The following is an 18,205-nucleotide window of genomic DNA, read 5'->3' on the forward strand; positions in this document are numbered from 1 at the left end:
TGTTGTGAGGACTGATGAAAATACCATAGTACTTCAAGAAAACAGGCTCTGGAGCCAGACTGCCTGGATCCAAATGCTAGCTCTGCCACTTACAGGTTGTGTGACCATGACAAGTCACTCAACTTCTCTGTCCTTCAGTTTCTTCTTTCAATAGTTGAGGATAATAACAGTACTTACTTCATGGGACTTTTGTGAAGATTAAATAAATTAAGATGTGTAAAGTACTCAGAGCAGTGCCTGGTACATAATAAAAGTTCGTAAATGTTATCTATTATTACTATTATATTGCATATAAAGCACTTAATACAGTATCTTGAAATTCAAGTTAGCAGCTATTATTACTGTTGTTCTTGTTATTATCACTACCCCATAATGAAAGAAGCTTTGTGGCTGAAGGCTTTGGCAGCAGGTTGCCATAGAAGTACAGGGTCTAGAACCCAGATTCATGGATGGTAAACCAAAGAGCTCTGATTAATGAAAAAAGCTTAGCAATTAAAAAGGACCCAGGGGAATGGGGTCTGCTATTCCCATGGTGATATGTACAGTTGAGAGCTTCCCAAAGTGAGGGCTGCTCTTCAATGGTGGAAAAAATCCAGTACATGGGGCAGTTGAACTAGTGACTAAGTTAAATCTCCTTTTACTCATTTCTTCTTCTTAACCAGCTCTCTTCTTCTCTTTTCTCTCTCCCTGGGTTTATATCTCACACTTATAGGATATCCGAACGCACAGCACAATAAGTGTCAATATCGTACAGTCAATACCTCTGTGTGCGTATTAGCCTGTGGACTCACATCTATTAACATATCACATATGCATCTGTCAATGGTGTTAATGTTTTGAGATATATACTCACACATACACATCCCCAGAAAATATCGCTACCTACATAAATTAACTCCAAATATAATGGAATACAGATTGGAAGCTGAGCATTAAAACAGGAATAAGACACATGGCATGCGCATTAAGTAATTATGTGACAGTGGACAAGTCACAACAGTAGTTCTCTCAGGTATAAATTAAAGGACTGATCCGAATGATTTCTAGCATCTCTTCCAGCTCTAAACACACATGGTCTATAATTTTTAAGAAACCAAATAACTTTCACACCATCCATAGGCTTTATTTTGTAGGACAGGGCTCTACTCAGAACTGTGTTCTTATTTGTATTAACAAATGTGGTAGTCTGGTTTTCCAGGCCAGAGAAGATCAGAAATAATAACTGAGCTGAGTAAAATGGGCAAGAAGGGATTCTTAGACTGACAATAGTTTAAAAAAGGGGGTAAGGAGTGATGACTGTAACAGCAACGAAAGAGACCAGAATATGAAACCTAAACAGAACGGCTGTCCTGAATCATTACTATAGGGTCAGACAGCATTATATACCTCAGTACACCTGAAAGCACCATTTTATTATGACACTGAACAATAATTGATGTTGATAATGATAACCTTGTGTGATCAAGAGAAGGTTACCTTATGTTCAAATACCCTATTAAATGGAGAAAAGTATATAATGCATTTTAGAAATATTCCCATAAAGAAGTGTAAAAGTATCAAAAGGGTTTTAGATACCTGGAAAATTCTTTCATATGGACTCCTCATGTATGGGCATGGGAGTGTATGCAAGTACATAGAGAAATACTTAAGGGTGTTATGAACATGTTCTACACAAGATGCCAGGTGGCCCCAGAATGATCCATGCCCTGCCTTCTAGAACCTCATAATCAAACATAGAAATCACTATAAAAAACATGCAAAAACGGACAGTTGTATGAAACAAACATATTTTATATATAAAACAGGAGCATCATGTACTAAAACAGATTCATGCAGGAACAATGCATGTAAGACTGGCAGTGTGGTGAGGAAAACAAAAAGGGTTGTGAAGGGGAAGGCTTTCAAGAATCCACTGAAAGCTGGAAAAAGACACGTGGTAGGTCAGGAGTCAAATGCTTCCCACAAAAAGGGAGGTGAGCTCATGCTGCCTATTGAACGTGTAAGTCCACAGTCATCCTGAGTCACTCTAGTTCATGGGGCACATCCAGTTAATGACGTTATAAGCAGGTTTGGACCAGAAGAGTGGAAAGGCTGAAATGAGGACATTCCCCATGTGTGTGTGTGAGTTCACAGACTCACGCCTATTTTATAGGAGAAAGATCAGAGGGGACAACACCTCACACCTAGAACATACCGTGCAGAAAGGAATGAAGGAAAGCACAAGGGACTCCTAGAGTGGCTGGCAAGATTAGAGAAAAGACTGCAGAACACAATGTACTTATAAATTCTACAGATTACATTAAAGCAAATCATTGAAATGGGAAAAAATAATAGAAAACTGTCACATTTTGTCTTCACTAAATAACTAAACATCATCTAACTGTGAATGGACAGAGAGGCAAATATAGATCTGATTATAAATGTATGCATTTAAATACTTTTCCCTAATAATGTGTTCTTGAATTTCTAATTCATTTCTAAGTTCTGATTTAAAGACAACTTTTATAGTTACACTTAGAATTGAGGATCAGGAAAGCATTTCAGCTGATAATCTTTAGAACTAGTCAAGTATTTTTAAGTCTATTAGGTCCTTCAAAACAAAAGTTATTACCAATATCTGCCATGCTCATAAAGCTAGAATATTGAAGACTTACCTAGCTTTACACAATTCTGTCATAAGAAATTTCTTAAATGAATTAATCCAAAAAGACTTTAAAAAAATATTCACATTATCATTTCAAGGGGCAAGATCCCTCGTGGTGCAGTCTGCTTACAGGTGTTCAAGAACAAATCTCCAGCATAAAACATGGTATCTGTATTGTTTGTTAGTTCCCAGAGGCAGGGATCACAGCATATTTATTCTTGTACCCTCCCCTCTTCATTCCCCTTCTCCTCATTAATAAAAGTACATGCTCTTCTGAATAAAAGAAAGATTCACAAAATGCGGTAAACCAAGAAATATCCTGGTTTCCATTCCATAGCTGCCAGGGCCAATTCCCAACACTTCTAATACAGAAAGCCCCAAATGCATTCTTAGACAGGCTGACCCTGAGAAGCAAGGAGACTGTTCTTGCATACATGTGTGAAAAGCAGCTCTTATAGCCTTTGCCCCAATTCTGGAAATGAGAGACATTCAGAGTTGCAAGGGGCTCTATGTTATGTACAGATAAGTGAAACAAGAGCAGAGTCATCAGTTTCTAATTAATCCAATTGTGGTGCAGCCTGATTATCCGAAGAAGTTATCTGCGGAGCCCCAGCTGAGCACTGCTACCAGCTGCCAACAGCAGAAGCAACAACGTTCTGTCCTCTGTCGCTTGTCGCAGGGACTGACACAAGGAGGGGCAAGCATTTCAAATAACAAAGAGAGTTTTGTGTGTGTGTGTGTGTGCACAAATGCAGGCTTGCACATGGATAAATTTCAAACAAACTTGATGGCTTGCTAAAATCTCACCACTACTAGAGACATTATTTAGCAAATTATGAAACAAAGACTTGTAAATACACTCACATTTTATCAAAGATATTTTCCTTTCTTTCCTATTTTTCTTCCCATTTCATATCCACATCCAATACAACAAGTAGAGAAATTGGGATGACATTGACAAATAGAAAAGAACTAACCAGAAATAAACAACCTCGGATCCTGTCTATAGTTCTGTAGAAGAATATTTATTTCATAATTTAAGGAACACCTAGAACCAGAGTAAGAAAGACGTTTTACTAGGTCAAAATAACGAGGGAGGCTGAATCCCTGCTAATAAAAACAAAGATTGCTGTCCTTAGTTTTGCTATAATCCTGCCTGTAAGCAGGAAAATGGACTGATGACCTTTTCAGTCTGAAGATTTATGAAGGGATTCCATATAATTCTAAAACTAAAGGTGAAATAAAAAGGTAAAATGCCTGTAGTTGTAAGAAACATTTAAAAGCAGGGTTACTGATCAGAATGGGGGGGGGGTGTAGGGTGTAACCACTGGTCAAGGGGGCCAACTAGGTGATGCAGACACACTGGTGGAGGGAGAGGGGGGATGGGGGGATGGAAAAATGATTATATCACATACATTTATATATACATATAAATATGCAAATACATGCCCACACACAGAGCAAAGCTCAAAAGCAAGAAAAGCATTCCAGGGTCCACCATGATGGTGGGAGTTACTCAGGAGTAACCAAGAAGCAGGACAGCAAAGGGGTTAAGAGCATCAACTCTGAAGCCAGACAACTGAGTTTGAACCACGACTTCACTTACTTTCTAATTGGGATGATGACAGTAACTGCCTCAAGGGGTTGTTATGAAGTTAAAATAAGTTAACACATAGAGAGCACTTAGAACAGTACTTGCAATATAGTAAGCACCCAATAAACGTTAGCTGATTTTACTATCATTATTATTAACCAGGCTGAAAAGGCACCAGATGCTGCTGATTTACAGCATCTCAGGAGCAGAAGTCCAGGCCGAAAGCCCATGCGGGATAGGGAGCTGCAATGTCTCGCTGCATAAAGCTGGGAGCCAAAAAATCCTGATCCAGTCAGAAAATCTTCTGCCACCACCTGGAGGACTCACTATGGAGTAGGCCACCCACCTCAGGCCATGGGTGAAAAGAGCCTTGAGAAATCAGAGCTCCTGGTGCCGGACCTGGCTTGGGCATGGGGCAGGAAAGTGGGCACAAGCTGAGGGACAGTCAAGGGCAGAGAGATTAGCATTGAAACTGGTTTCCCCAAAGGGCCCTGCCTCTGCCCCTGCCAGAGGCCACCAGGAATTCATCCAACAGAGACTCTCACAGTTCAGGCCACAGTACTTAGGTTGAAAAATCACTGAGGACTGAGCAGAATAAATAACAACAAACCCACACACGGACACATCCCCGCTGAAGATATCAGAGAGAAGAAACAGCTCTACAAAGGATGCAGACTTCTCATCAGCAATAATAGATGCCTGAGGCAATGGATAATGTCTTCAAAGAGCTGAGGGGAAATAACTGTCAACTTGGAATTCTACACTATCATTCAAGAGTGAGGGAGAAAACAGAAATGGTGGCACACAAAAACTAAGTGTGTTCACCACCCACAGAGCCAGAATACAAGAGGTACTAAAACAGACAGGAAACAGCACCAGAAAGGGAGAGTGAAACAATGTTCAGCAGTAAAGGAAGAAAATCACATGGGAGCTTCCTCAACGTTCCATGACCAAACCTCAAAGCTGACTTCACCATGGGAGGACGGACACATCTTTCCGTCAGGTGACAGTGCAAGAGTTGTCCCTGTGCTTTGGAGACATCTCCTCCTACTTTCTCAGGAACTACATTCTATCAACAATTCCTTTTCCCGTATATCTTTATTTTTTTAACCTAATGTTAAATTAAAAATTTATATATTACATGCATACAGTTTAAAATAATTTATAAAGAAAAGTAGCAGTCCCCTGCCCCTACCCCCACCCCTTTGCACACCTAGTCCTGTTTCCTGGCAGCAACCACTCTCAGATCTTTTTGCTGTCTCACTGGGTATTTATCTTCCTATTTTTATATAATGTGCTGTACCAGGAGACCTTTGGAAAATCTATCACCTGCTGGCCAAGGCATCTTGGCCATCTGCCATGTGACAACCTTTCTTTAATCTGGGAAAAAAGACAGACTGGATAAACTGCCACAATAGCAGAGTATACTTGTTTCTAGAACATGGAGCCACAAGACTTGGCCCATTCTATTCCCAAGAGATAATTTATATGTTACAAGGTGAGAGAATATACATATGAGATGGTTTTCAATACTTTTACATCTTCCTCTGTGATACAAGAATTCACACATGCTTGCTGCTTTCTTGTTTATTTCAAGAATAAAAATATGCCCACCGTAAAGCGCCCCAAATGATAAGTTGGGTAACACAGAATTCACCATCTCAGGTAGGAAAAAGGAAGGTATGTCACTTCACCCTTGGGGGAGGCAGTGACCCCTATCACATGCGTAAGCTTGAGGGTGGATGAATCTAGAATGTGGATAAGTCTGTTCCTCCTAATATCAGGGGAAGGGTGGGGATTGTTGGGGGGTGGCTTCACTGTTTAGACTTTGGAAACAAAAAGAAAGAAATTTCACAGGCAGAAGGCTCAGAAACTACCACAGGTAACATGTGATTGTTTCATATTATCTTATGTATAAAAAAAAAAGAAACCTTGTTGGAAACCCTTTTGACAAATAATTTGTGTCTGCAGAGTTATAAATCTTTCACTCATTGCCTTATCCTAAAAATAAAAGACAGAGTTTGGGGGACCCTGCCCTGATCAAGATGGCAGAGTGAGATGCTATAGGGCTCAGTACCCCAACAGAAGTTTTGAATAGCAAGCAGAATGGGCAGAAACATCTTTCTCAAAGCTCCAGGAAACAGATAAAGGATTGCAGTAACAGGGCAAGCACTTAAAAAAAAAAAAAAAAAAAAAAGACAACTTAAAAATGGTAGGGTCTCCTGGTGCCCTGGCTTGCCCCTCTCTCATGCCTTCACCAGCCTGGCACAGAGCTGGCACAGGTTCCCAGTGTGGGTCCCTGGTACTGGTTCAGAAGGAGCACAGGAACCTTTGTTACTAGGGTGCATGTATATCTGTGCTATTCAGTCTGGGGCAACCTGAAGCACAGAACAAGGACACTTGTTGCAGGCTCACAGGCTCATTGTCCCAGAATTTGCCCTGCATGTAAGAAGTGGTTCAAAGAGCTCTCCTACAGATCACTGTAAAACAGTCAAATCCCAGCTGCCTGGGGCAAAGGAGTGCCAGCTGTGGGGCATATAGTGCAGCACCTGGGACTGCAGGGAAACACTTTTTCCTAGGGGAATGAGGACATTTGTTTCCATGTAAACAGGAAAATTCCTAGGGCCACATGCACATGCCCAGGACAAGACCCATACACAGATAAGACCTGGGAATCCCTACGCTTTTGCCATGGGCTGTTTTCTAACTCATTGTATGTTTAAGCTGTGAAGCAGAGCACTCCCACAGACTGATCTGCAAGGTATGGGAATGGTGTTCTCTTTTTTGTTTTTTGTCAGCTGCTGGCATTCAAGGAAATCACAACACTAGCTGGATACAAGCATAAGGGACAGACACTTCAGAGTATAAATTCCAGCAATGGAGGCCTTAAAATATCAAAAGGTTCAGGTAGCAACAAAAGATTAAAACATTTGAAGAAACAGGAAGTGATGGCCCATGCAAAGGAGAAGATTAAAGCATTAGAAACTATCAATGAGGAGGACCAGACCTGGGGCACACCAGACAAAGACCTATTTAAAAAAAAAAATGGTCCTATACATGCTCAAAGAGTAAAGGAAAAAATGAACAAAGAACTAAAAGACCAAAGGACATTAAGATGAACAGAGAATATCAATAAAGAGAAATTAAGAAACAGAACTAAATCAGAACTGAAGAACACAGCAACAGAAATAAAAAAAATCCTGAGAGTAGTTCAACAGCAGAGTGAAGCTGGCAGAAGAAAGAACCAGGGAACTTGAAGATAAGACAAGTGAAATCATTCAATATGAGGAGCAGAAAGAAGCATGAAGAGAAGTGCACAGAGCCTGAGAAACCTCTGGGACACCAACAAACATACCAAAATATACACTGTGGGAATCCTTGAAGGAGAAAAAAGAGAGAGGGACAGAGAGAATATCTGAAGAAATAATAGCTGAAAACATCCAAAATATAAAGAAAGACATAAATACACACATCCAAGACATTCAATGAACTCCAAACAGGGTAAACCCAAACAGACACAGATCACAGCATATTATAATCAAATGGCTAAATACCAAAAATAAAGAGAGCATTCTGAAGACTGCAAGAGAGGAGCAATGTGTTATGTTTAAAAGAGCCTCAGTAAGATTAATTGCTGATTTCTCATCAGAAACCATGGAAGCAAGAAGGCAGGGCAGGGGGTGACATATTTAAAGTGCTGAAAGCAAAAAGTGCCAACCAAGACTTCTATATCTGGCAAAAAATATTTTTCAAAAGTGAGGGGGAGATTAAGACATTCCCAGATAAGCAAAAGCCAAAGACGACTGTCACCCTAGGCCAATCCTACAAGAAATGTGAAAGGGAGTTCTGCAGGTTGAAAGAAAAGGTCATAGACAACAGATGAAAGCTACGTGAAGAAATGAAGATCTCCAGTGAGTGTGGGAGATGTGGGAAATATAACCAGTTCTGTTGTATTTTTGGCTTGTAACTACACTTTTTACTTCCCATAGCATCTAAAGGGCAAATACATAAAAAGTAATGATAAATCAGTGGTTTAGGACTCATAATGTATAAACATGTAAACTGTGACAAGAACTACTCAAAGGTGGAGGGGCAGGGGTATAGGAACATAGTTTGTATATACTACTGAAGTTAAGTTGGTAACAGAGCAAAGAAGATTGTTATAGATTTAGGATGTTAAATTTAAGCCCCATTGTAATCACAAAGAAAATATCAGAGAATATGCAAACGCATAGAAACAGAACGTAGAGTACAGGTTGCCAGGGTAGTGGAGAGAAAGGGAGAATGGGGAGTTAATGAGTTAATACATAATGGGTGTAGGGTTTCTGTTTAAGGTGATGGGAAAGTTTTGGTAATGGATGGTGGTAAGGGTAGCGCAACACTGTGAACGTGATTAATCCCATTCAATAGTAAGCTTGAGAGTGGTTGAGATGTGTAAGTTTATGTTGTACATGTTTCTACAATTAAAAAAAAAAGCAACTAAAGAGACAATGACAATTAAATGTAATACATGATGCTTTCCTGAATGTTTAGTTTCTCCTAGAGTTGATAAGTCTTTATTTTCTTCATTTGCTTCATTCTTTTAAAGTATCTATTGCTCACTCTTCTCAAAGACTCCAGTTTATATGCAAAATCCCTTTTCAACACAAACATCAGATATCTGCTATTCCTACCTCCAATTGTTTTTCTAGAAACCTCTCCTCTCTTCTGGAGCCAACCACCCTCCTCCTCCATCAGGCCCACACTACTTCAGTAGGTCCCTTTGATAATGGAAGATACATTTTTTGAGCTCCTGCTTGTCTGAAAATAATATTTTACTTTCACATTTGACTGATATTGCTGAGTACAGAATTCTAGCTTAGAATGATTTTTTTCTCCTAAGAATTTTTAAGGAACTGCTCCATTGTCTGCTAGCTTGAAGTACTGCTGTTGAGAAGTCTGATGCCTTTCTAATTCCCAACCCTTTGTGAGTGACCTAACTTTTCTTCTCTGTAAGCTTTAGTATCTTATGTCATGATGGTGTGCTTGGATGTGAGACTACTTTTATTCCTTGTGCTGGGTAGTTGGCAGGCCCTTTTGATTTGGAGTCTCGTGTCCTTCATTCTGGGAAATTAATCTGTGTTATTTGTTTAATAGTTTCCTCTTGTCTATTTTCTCTCATTTCTCTTTCTGGAATTCCTAATAATCAGATGTTGGACTTCCTGGATTGATTCTCTAATATATTTTTTTCCTCCTAATGTCTAATTCAGTGCATGTTTGTTTCACTTTCTGGAAGATTTTCTTGACTTTCCCTTCTAACACTTCTGGATCTTTTTCCCCCACCATAATTTTAATTACCAAGAGCTCATTTTTGTTCTGCTTGTTCATCTCTTAAAAATAGTATCCTGTTCTTATTTCAAGGATGCAGCTACCTTCTCTTATCTCTCTGAGCATGTTTACAAAAGCCTTTAATTTTTTAAGTATTCCTTTATCCTGTGCATTATCTATTGCCCATTTCTTATAGTTTTCTGTTTCGCTCTTTGTCCATCATGTTGGAGGTTTCCTCAAATGTCTGGTGATTTTTAAAGTTCTATGCAAATGCCCAGGGCTTGCTGATTGGTGGGCTTCACTCTAGGACAATCAGGTAGCCGGATAGCTTTTTATTGGAACTCCCAAACATCAATATCTGAAGTTCTTCCCTCTAACGACATACATACTTTCTTCAAAGAAGTTCCTGCAGATTTCTGCTTTGTGGAGAAGAGAAGAAAAGGGATGGACATACTAGGTCATTCAAGTTCTTGAAATAGGGCAGGGAAAGGACTATGAAGGACCCAAAGTTCAGTGTGCAGACACTGATACCTCATCAGCGTCTTCTGCTCTACCTGGTGTCCCCAAGGGGAGCATGTCATCAACTGAATTTCTCCAGCTACTATAGCCCTGGGCTCCTGTGGGGGTGGGGCAGCTACAGAGAGTCAGAGAGAGGACCCAGGTCTAACTGCTCTGTATTCAGATTTTTGATTCATCCTTTGCTTTCACCTCACCCCGGCCTTCCACAATACCTGCTGCTCCCATGTCCTGAGCCTTTCTGATGTTGTGTAGGGCAAACTATCTCATTTCACACTGGTGTGTCTTTCTGCAGGCACATGGCTTATAGCTCACCCTGCTTTGCTAAGCCAGGTCCTCCTTCCTGCACTACCTGCATCTACCATCTCATACCACCCTTGTCTCCCTTCCCGTCCTCTTGTAGGTTTATAACTTTTAAATTCTTCCACTACCATTTCAGGGGGGTTTCTTTGAGGGGAGAGAAGGAGATAAATCAAAAGGCATATGCTCAATTTGCTACATTAATCAAAAGCTTTTCCTGTCTTTCACTGTTGCTTCTTCATTGGCTCCTTCTCATCAGTATTTAAACAATCTCATGTCTCTCCAATGTTACAGAAAACATGGCTAATAAAAGTCTCTCCTTTGATTCCATGGCTCCTTTCACTTACTGCATTCTTTTTTTCTTCATGGTCAAACTTCTTGAAACAGTCATCCACATTCTCTCACCTCTTCCTCAATGCCCCCTCATTTCTCAATCTACCATTGCCTTCATTCTACCCTTTTCACTCCACTGTTCAGAGAAACCATTCTGGCAAATGACACTCCTTGTGGATAAATCCAATGGACACTTCCCAGTTTTCACCTCTCAGTACTTGACCTATCAGTAGCTCCTGACTCTGTTGTAGTCCCTTCTTCTTAAAACACTCCCTTCTTGGATTCCGTGACCCTGCACTCTCCTTATTTCTTCTCACGTCTCAGCACATGAGATCCTATCAGTCTCTTGCCTGAAAACCAGTTAGTAACATCCAAACTTCTCAGCATGCCTTATATGATAAGGGCTATGCTTATACCTCCAGTCTCATCTCTTGACATGCCCATATTCAGGTTCTATGCTATAACATATGGAACCTTTTTGAGTTCCTAGAGCAAGCCATGTCATGTTTTTTCCTCTGGTCTTTGTACATCTTATTCACTTTTCACTTGGCAAGTTTCCCTGATTCCCTGTGTCTTTGTTCAATGCCCCTCCTATAAGCTCCCACTATATTTCCACTACAACACGTTTATTAAAGGATTGCAATTGCCTGCTTACTAATCCATGCTGTATAAGGGCAAGACCCTTGTCCAGCTTCTACCTTGTTCAGAGCTGTGTCACTAGAGCTACTATGATGGCTGGTACATGGTAGGCAGACAATAAATAGCAGTTCAGTGAATGAATGAAGACACAACCAAGAGAGACACAGGGAGAATAAAATGCCTTCCAAAAGAAACATTATCATCATTTCTTGAAGTAACAATCTTATTTTTACTCTAATACCCTGCATATTGAAGACATCAATAAATATTTACTGTTGATTAATCTTGAGACACTTTAAAGCACTACTATTCTTGTAAGAATCTGGTGCTTCTACAATTGTGGGCATCCCTTTAACCATGTCAACAGGGCAATTACAATTACATAAAGGAAGGAGACTTTACCTTATAACCTAAATTCTTTTGACTGCCTTTTGCTATCCTCTTATTGGTGTGCCTGACAAACAACTGACCACCATTTTCTGTACCAAAACAACCTCCACAAATTGAATGACTTTTAAAAGGCATCATTAGTGTTTTCTTTTGCAAACACAGTAATTAATTCTTAATCAGAAATCATTTTATCCATTATACAATTTTTTTTTTTAACTTTTTATTGCTCTCTTAATTCTCCACATACCTCTGAGGTGAAGGGAACACCAGGTTCTTTTTGTTGGGTAGGTCACTTAACTAATGAAATCAAGGTAAGTGACTAACTATTGTGTGTGGCATTGACTTTTGCTGTCACTAGCAACATAACTGTTCTCAGTAACCCGGGAGGGCCTTAGTAAAGATGGAAACCATTGATCACTACAAGTTATACTAACAGGTAAAATTTACTGACTACTTATATGCAATCACAAAATAAATAAAGTGTTTTAAAGGTATTAGTTAATTTAATTTTCACAAAAACCCAATGAATCAAATTATCCTCATTTTACAAAAAAGGGTTAAGTAATGTACATGAAACTTCTATTCATCTCACTGAAATTTATATCCTTTATAAACCTTACAGTGCCTTCAAAATAGTCCACTGTACAGATGTATCATAATTTACTCGACCATTCACCCACCACCAGGGAATGCAGGCTTTCAGTTTTACACTATTAAAAATATCCTGCTATAGACATCTCAGTATATCTCTTTGCCCACATTTTTAATTATTTTACTGGGCAGATTCTTAGAAGAATTAGTGAGTCAATAAATCTTTTTTGGTCTAATAAAGTAGTCAAATCTTTATCATTTTGCCTTATTAATTTTTTCTCTTTCTTTTAACTTCATAAAGTTTCTCCCCCCAACCTGGGAACAAACAAATATTCTGGGTTTTTTTCCCAGTTTAATTTTACATTTAACTTGTTATATACACTTGAATTTTGTTTTGATATATAAGATGAATTCTAAATATAATTTTTCTCCAACTAGGTAATCAATTTTCCAACACCATGAATTGAAAAATCCTTTTCCTACTGATTTTTGTTCTTTCTTTGCTATATGTGTGTGTGTGTGTGACATACATACATACACTTTCCCCTCTAACATTCATTTCAGAGCAGACTATTTTTTCCCACTAATCTGTTGGTTTATTCATTTGTCAGGAGGCAGTGAAACTTAGGGGAAAAAAGATAATAGGCTCAATATTATAACTGCTATATTTGAGATACTGATGAATCATTCAAATGGAAATGTCCAGTAGGAAATCAGAAATACAGATTTGTTATCTAGGAGAGAGAAAGGAGATTTATGTGAGGGTGAACAAGATTAACCAGGAGAAATAGAGGACAAGAAGTGATTGAGAGCCAAGGAATGAATCAGGAAAAACCACATTTAAGGGCTGGGTGGGGTAAAACAGCCACATGAGAAGGACAGGCAGGAGAAGCAGGCAAAAAGACAGTAACATAGGCCTTGGGCAGAGACAGTTTTAAATATCATCATGAATCGTACACACTTCTTGGCTTAACTGATAGCAGAACAATAAAATAATGTTCCACTCTAAATTCTCAGAAACAGAAGCACACTCTCAAACTATTGAGCTTGTTACAAGCAGTTACCACATGCAGAGTCAGGATAACAGATTACTACATCCTCTCCTTAAGGCTGAAAGATTGACAAACATCTAAATGTTTCAGTACATTTTAAATTCATATATAGGTAAATCAGAGGGTTTTGAAATGCTATGGGAGTGATGATGTTTAATTCTAATGGTTTTGGTATAATTTAGCTCATGTACTAAAACAGGTCTCTAAAAACAAACGTTTCAATAAAAGAGAGCTCTGTCTAGAGAATAACCCATTTAGACTACTCAAACCATGAGTGTTGTAGGCTCTGAAGAGGAAAAACAAATCCTAGCTCAAGCAAAAACCAGGTCTGTAGTCTTTGTCTGTCACTTAATTAATGTAAGCCAAGTTCTCAAAGCCCAAATCTCCAAAACACCAATGGGCAAGTACATGCTTCATTGATGTGTAACAAGAAATCTTTCAAAACACGTTGACATTTCAGTTATTTTGAATTGTCTCTAATAACTGACAATTTAAGCAGAGCTGAAGGGAAAATTTACAGGAAACATGCCTATCTGCAGATGGGTCTGCTTCTAAGTGTGAACTACAAAAAGATATTCTGCTAGATATCACCTTCCCAACTAGAAAAACCCAGAAAAAGCTCAGAGCTTATGTGTAGTCGCTCGATATTGAACAACCAAGTAGGAAAAAAAAAAAAAAAAGATTTGAACAGAGAAAGAAAAAGGGAGAGGTGTGTGATAAATTGTCTTCCATTTCACTTGTCTGAATATATATTACTTCTACTGTATCTCAGTCTCTGCCTAAAAAAGAACTCACAGATTTAGAACTGAAAAAAACTGTCTTTTTTCCAAAAATAATCTCTTCACAGAGAGAGCTAGAGAGAGAGGGAGAAAAGCCTACACCCATCTTCCTCCAGGGAAATCCAACAGCTAATCAAAAGTGACCCCAGATAAGGCTTATAGGGGTGAAGTCCTCCTTGACAAACAAGCACAACTAAAGAAAATGTTCCAAGACAGAGATGCTGCCCCAATAGAACCAAAGCCCCAGTTACAGCAAGCACATTAAAGACACTGCCCATAGCTTTCCATTCTGGACACTGTCTTTGGAGAGAGCATACCTCCATCCCTCCAAGCCTGCCAGTGCTCAGTTTAACCAGCTCTCGTTTGTACTTAAATGTCAGAGATTATGGAAATTCAGCCATGACAATCCTGTTCCCCTTATCACCACTATGTGTACACATTCCCTCCAAGGATGGCCCAGGAAATCTCACACCCTGAATGGGTCCTGAATCTATACTTGTGCTTTTTGTATCTATGAGGTCCTGTCAAAGGAAGCAGCACATATCACATATGATATTACAGTGTAAGGTCAATAATGATTATGGTCATTGAAAATTAAGAAGCGGTCAATAATAGAGAAAAAAGTCAACCACAATATGCATTGAGTTAAAATCACTACTCATTTTCACGTGAACCCAGGGAATGACTGGGTCCAATGTACCCATTATCAAGATTTTTAGCATATATTTTCATAAATTTGGTTAAATTCTCAAGAAAAGGATGAAAGGAACAATGCAAATATTTGGGCTAATAAAGAGTCTATTATATGAGATTTTTAACTCAATGCATCCTTTGACTAGATTTTTCCTGCTTCATTTACTGCTTAATTCCAACTTGACTTCTCAGAAAACTTGGACACTACCTCCTTCGGCATCCCTTCCTTAACCTTCTTCCAATTTCCCACAACCATCCCATGCATATTACCCTCACAAAAGTAACAAAAATATGCTCTATTTCTTTATAAAGACTAGTCTGTGAATTCTTCACCAATAGTTTGAATTCCTCAAAGGCAAGGATCTTTACTAATTTTTATGTTTCATTTCATAGTACATTGTCTGGTATTTAGTAATCAGTATAAAATGTTTGTGAAATAAGTGAATAAATGTATGAATTAATGGATGACTGTCAAGACTTAGAGACAGAATTTTAGGGATGAGTCTTTCGAAATCATGTAGTCCATCCCACCTCATCCACAATTCTCTAAACGAGTATTTCTTAAGAGCTGTGTCAGGATACTAAAACAAGGAAATCATTATCCATACTCAATAACAGAAGTTTTACTACTGAAGACAGAATTAAATAAAAACCTTACCGGCAGAGTTCCAGGCAGAGATGCATCAAAAAAAGAAACCAAAGAATTTGGAGGTGCTGCAAAATGGACTCGAGATCCAGAGAAGAGTTTAGAGTTGGAAGAAATCTGGGCATGGATTTCCAAACCTACCACAGCTGCCCATTCATGTTCACTAAAGAGAAAGATACAATGGTTAAGAATAGATCTATCACCATGCATAAATTTCTATGAGCCTAAACCCCAAATATTAATTTCCTACTTGGAGTTTTTAACTTATTAATATTTTATATCTTTACTTTTATAGAAGTGTCCTATTTTATTGGTGACTGAATAAAAACAGCACATAATGATCAACTTGCAATAATATTGGCAAAATAAAATTCATTTACTACTTGGCATTAGGGGAGCTCACTGTACAAACAGAAAGGGGATAGAGAATGAAACAATTTGGCATCTTAAAACAATTTAGAAATGGGTATCAGGTGACAACCACTTGGCTGGTTTCAGTGAAAGCAGCACTTTCTAAATTAACTGTACCTTATCATCTAAACATTTAGTAAATGAAGACAGCTGATCTTGTGAACATTATTTAGAATTAACATAAACATCAGGATTCTATTACTTGGGGAATAATGGTAAATAAATCACTCCAGATCTCAATATTAAAAAAGGAAAGGAAAGGAAATTCTCAATCATGTGAATACATACATGTTTTATAACTTGTTTGCAAATAGAATTACCAGAGTGACAAAGTTTGCAAACAGAATTACCAGAGTGACAAAGTTTGCAAATAGAACTACCAGGGTGACAAAGATACATTAGATTACCACTAAATGATACTCCTCCTGGAAATTCTGTGCCTAGGAAAACACTAAACCTTCAGGTATAGCTTTTTGTGTTTTTTGGGGTGGGGGGTCCCCAAATCATTTACACCTAAGATCAAATGTCAGATTCTTTTGCTCATTTGTTCATATTAGCTACCAAATATAAGGAGCTGTAATTTCTCTTATCTGGCCACTTTTACTCTGTTGGGTCTCAAACAGGTCTCTCCAGGTTCCTGCAAGTGTGCTATTCCTTCTGAAACCCATGTATGCTGGTCAATCTCCAAATGGCCGGTTTATACATACTCTCTCCATATTTTGTCTATCCCTACGCTGCTCTTCTCCCAAGGAACTCTGTATATTACCTAGATTTTTCTGTATACATGTATTGAGTTTTGTTTCAATTATTTCAACACATGAAGTTCCATGTCTATAGTGTGCAAGATTCTTTCTTTCTAAGGAGTGGAAGCACAGACAGTTTAACTGAGAGGAACTAAACTAAGAGCTCATCAAAAATTCTCTATTCACTGAAGCATTACTCCAAGTATTTTTGCAGTTTCATTACATGAGCGAAAAATATACTCTCCATTCACAATGAGGTGATCTAATTTTGAATAGAATAGAAATGGAATGCCTCTGGACATTTTCACTTTGTTCTTCCAACTCAAAAGCAAAAATAATGTCAACCTATCTTAAAGGATAAACAAAATAGTAGAAACATGTCATATGTTTCTGGTTTTAAAAAGAAACTATTTAAATCTCATATAGTGAAGCATAAACTGCTGTTCAGAGGATAACTGACAAAATAAGCAAAACTTTCTACATACTCAGAGGAAAAATCTTTTTCATTAGCTGCTTCCTCCTGGGTCTACACAAATGCGTTCCACGAAAAGGTCTCCATAAATAGCTGGTGTTTACCAATTAACGACGTTCAGCTACCACCATACAAAGCTTATAGGTAAAGGCTCCCTTTCTACCTTTAGTACAGTGCTGACCCATACTGGAGCTAAATAAATGTCAGCTAAATATGATCCCTCTCCAAGTGTCACCGAACGCGCCACTGGTACAAGTAATTAATAAAATGACTGAATCCACTCTTCTGTCTTTGCAGCCTTCGATTCAAGAATACACTTGGGTATTTCACATCCGCGAGTTCCCCAAATATGTCTAAGTGAAGACAATGATTTATGTGTAGGGGCGAGGCAGATAGAGGGTCTGTTTTCTGTTTTCCCTTAGGTTTCAGGGCTCCAAGATATAGTTCAACACCGTCCCGCTCACCAAAACGTCTACACTAAAGGGTCGTCTGTAATCCACCATCTCCCCAGTCCCGCAATTGCACCTTACGCTTAAGTGGGCTGTAATGACATAAAATAGTATATATACCCTTTCCTTGGCTTCTGGGCCCTGATAAGGGGCTGCTGAGCCACACAGCACTGTCCCCTCATCCCGCTGGAGGTGGACCCAGTCGGCGCCCATCTTCCGTGGGAGGAACCGCGGTCAACGCAGGCTAAAGCCCAACGCCTTCCAGCACAGCCCCAGCGCAGCATGGGCGCCGCCATTGTACCGCCAGAGTCCTGGTCAGGTGACACAGACTCAGTCAACCTCGAGGCTACTTGGGAAGCGTAGTTCTGGAAATGTATAAAAACGCTACAGGCTCAGACCGGAAGACTACTATTCCCTGGGAGCATTGCGACCTGGATGCTGTCGGAACTCTAGCGGGGAGGGGAGGGAAAGAGAAATATAGGGGGTGGGAGGATTTCTGTATCGGGAGGTGTGACTCCTCCTAGCGGGGAGCTGGAGAGAATTGTGACCGTGAACTTGTTTGAGTTTGAGTGTGTGCACTTGGTGCTTGAGATCCAATGCTGAGAAGCCCAACTGGGATTTTATAGCCCAATTAACCTTGAGAGTT

At 39.1% G+C, this 18,205-nt stretch overlaps 1 protein-coding gene across 1 annotated transcript in view; it reads right to left on the bottom strand.

Moving 5' to 3' along the window:
* GATB (glutamyl-tRNA amidotransferase subunit B) overlaps positions 1-17,865 on the bottom strand; it is an 89,178-nt gene extending 71,313 nt beyond the window's left edge. The window contains exons 1-2 of the mRNA XM_037830817.1: positions 17,680-17,865; positions 15,497-15,647 (exon numbers count right to left, since the gene is read on the bottom strand). Of these exons, the coding sequence (XP_037686745.1) occupies positions 15,497-15,647; positions 17,680-17,855 (327 nt within the window). The 5' untranslated portion in view covers positions 17,856-17,865. The remainder of the gene's footprint in view (positions 1-15,496; positions 15,648-17,679) is intronic.
* Positions 17,866-18,205: the final 340 nt, after the last annotated feature.

Source organism: Choloepus didactylus, chromosome 3 (assembly GCF_015220235.1).
Source record: "Choloepus didactylus isolate mChoDid1 chromosome 3, mChoDid1.pri, whole genome shotgun sequence".
Classification (NCBI taxonomy): domain Eukaryota; kingdom Metazoa; phylum Chordata; class Mammalia; order Pilosa; family Megalonychidae; genus Choloepus; species Choloepus didactylus.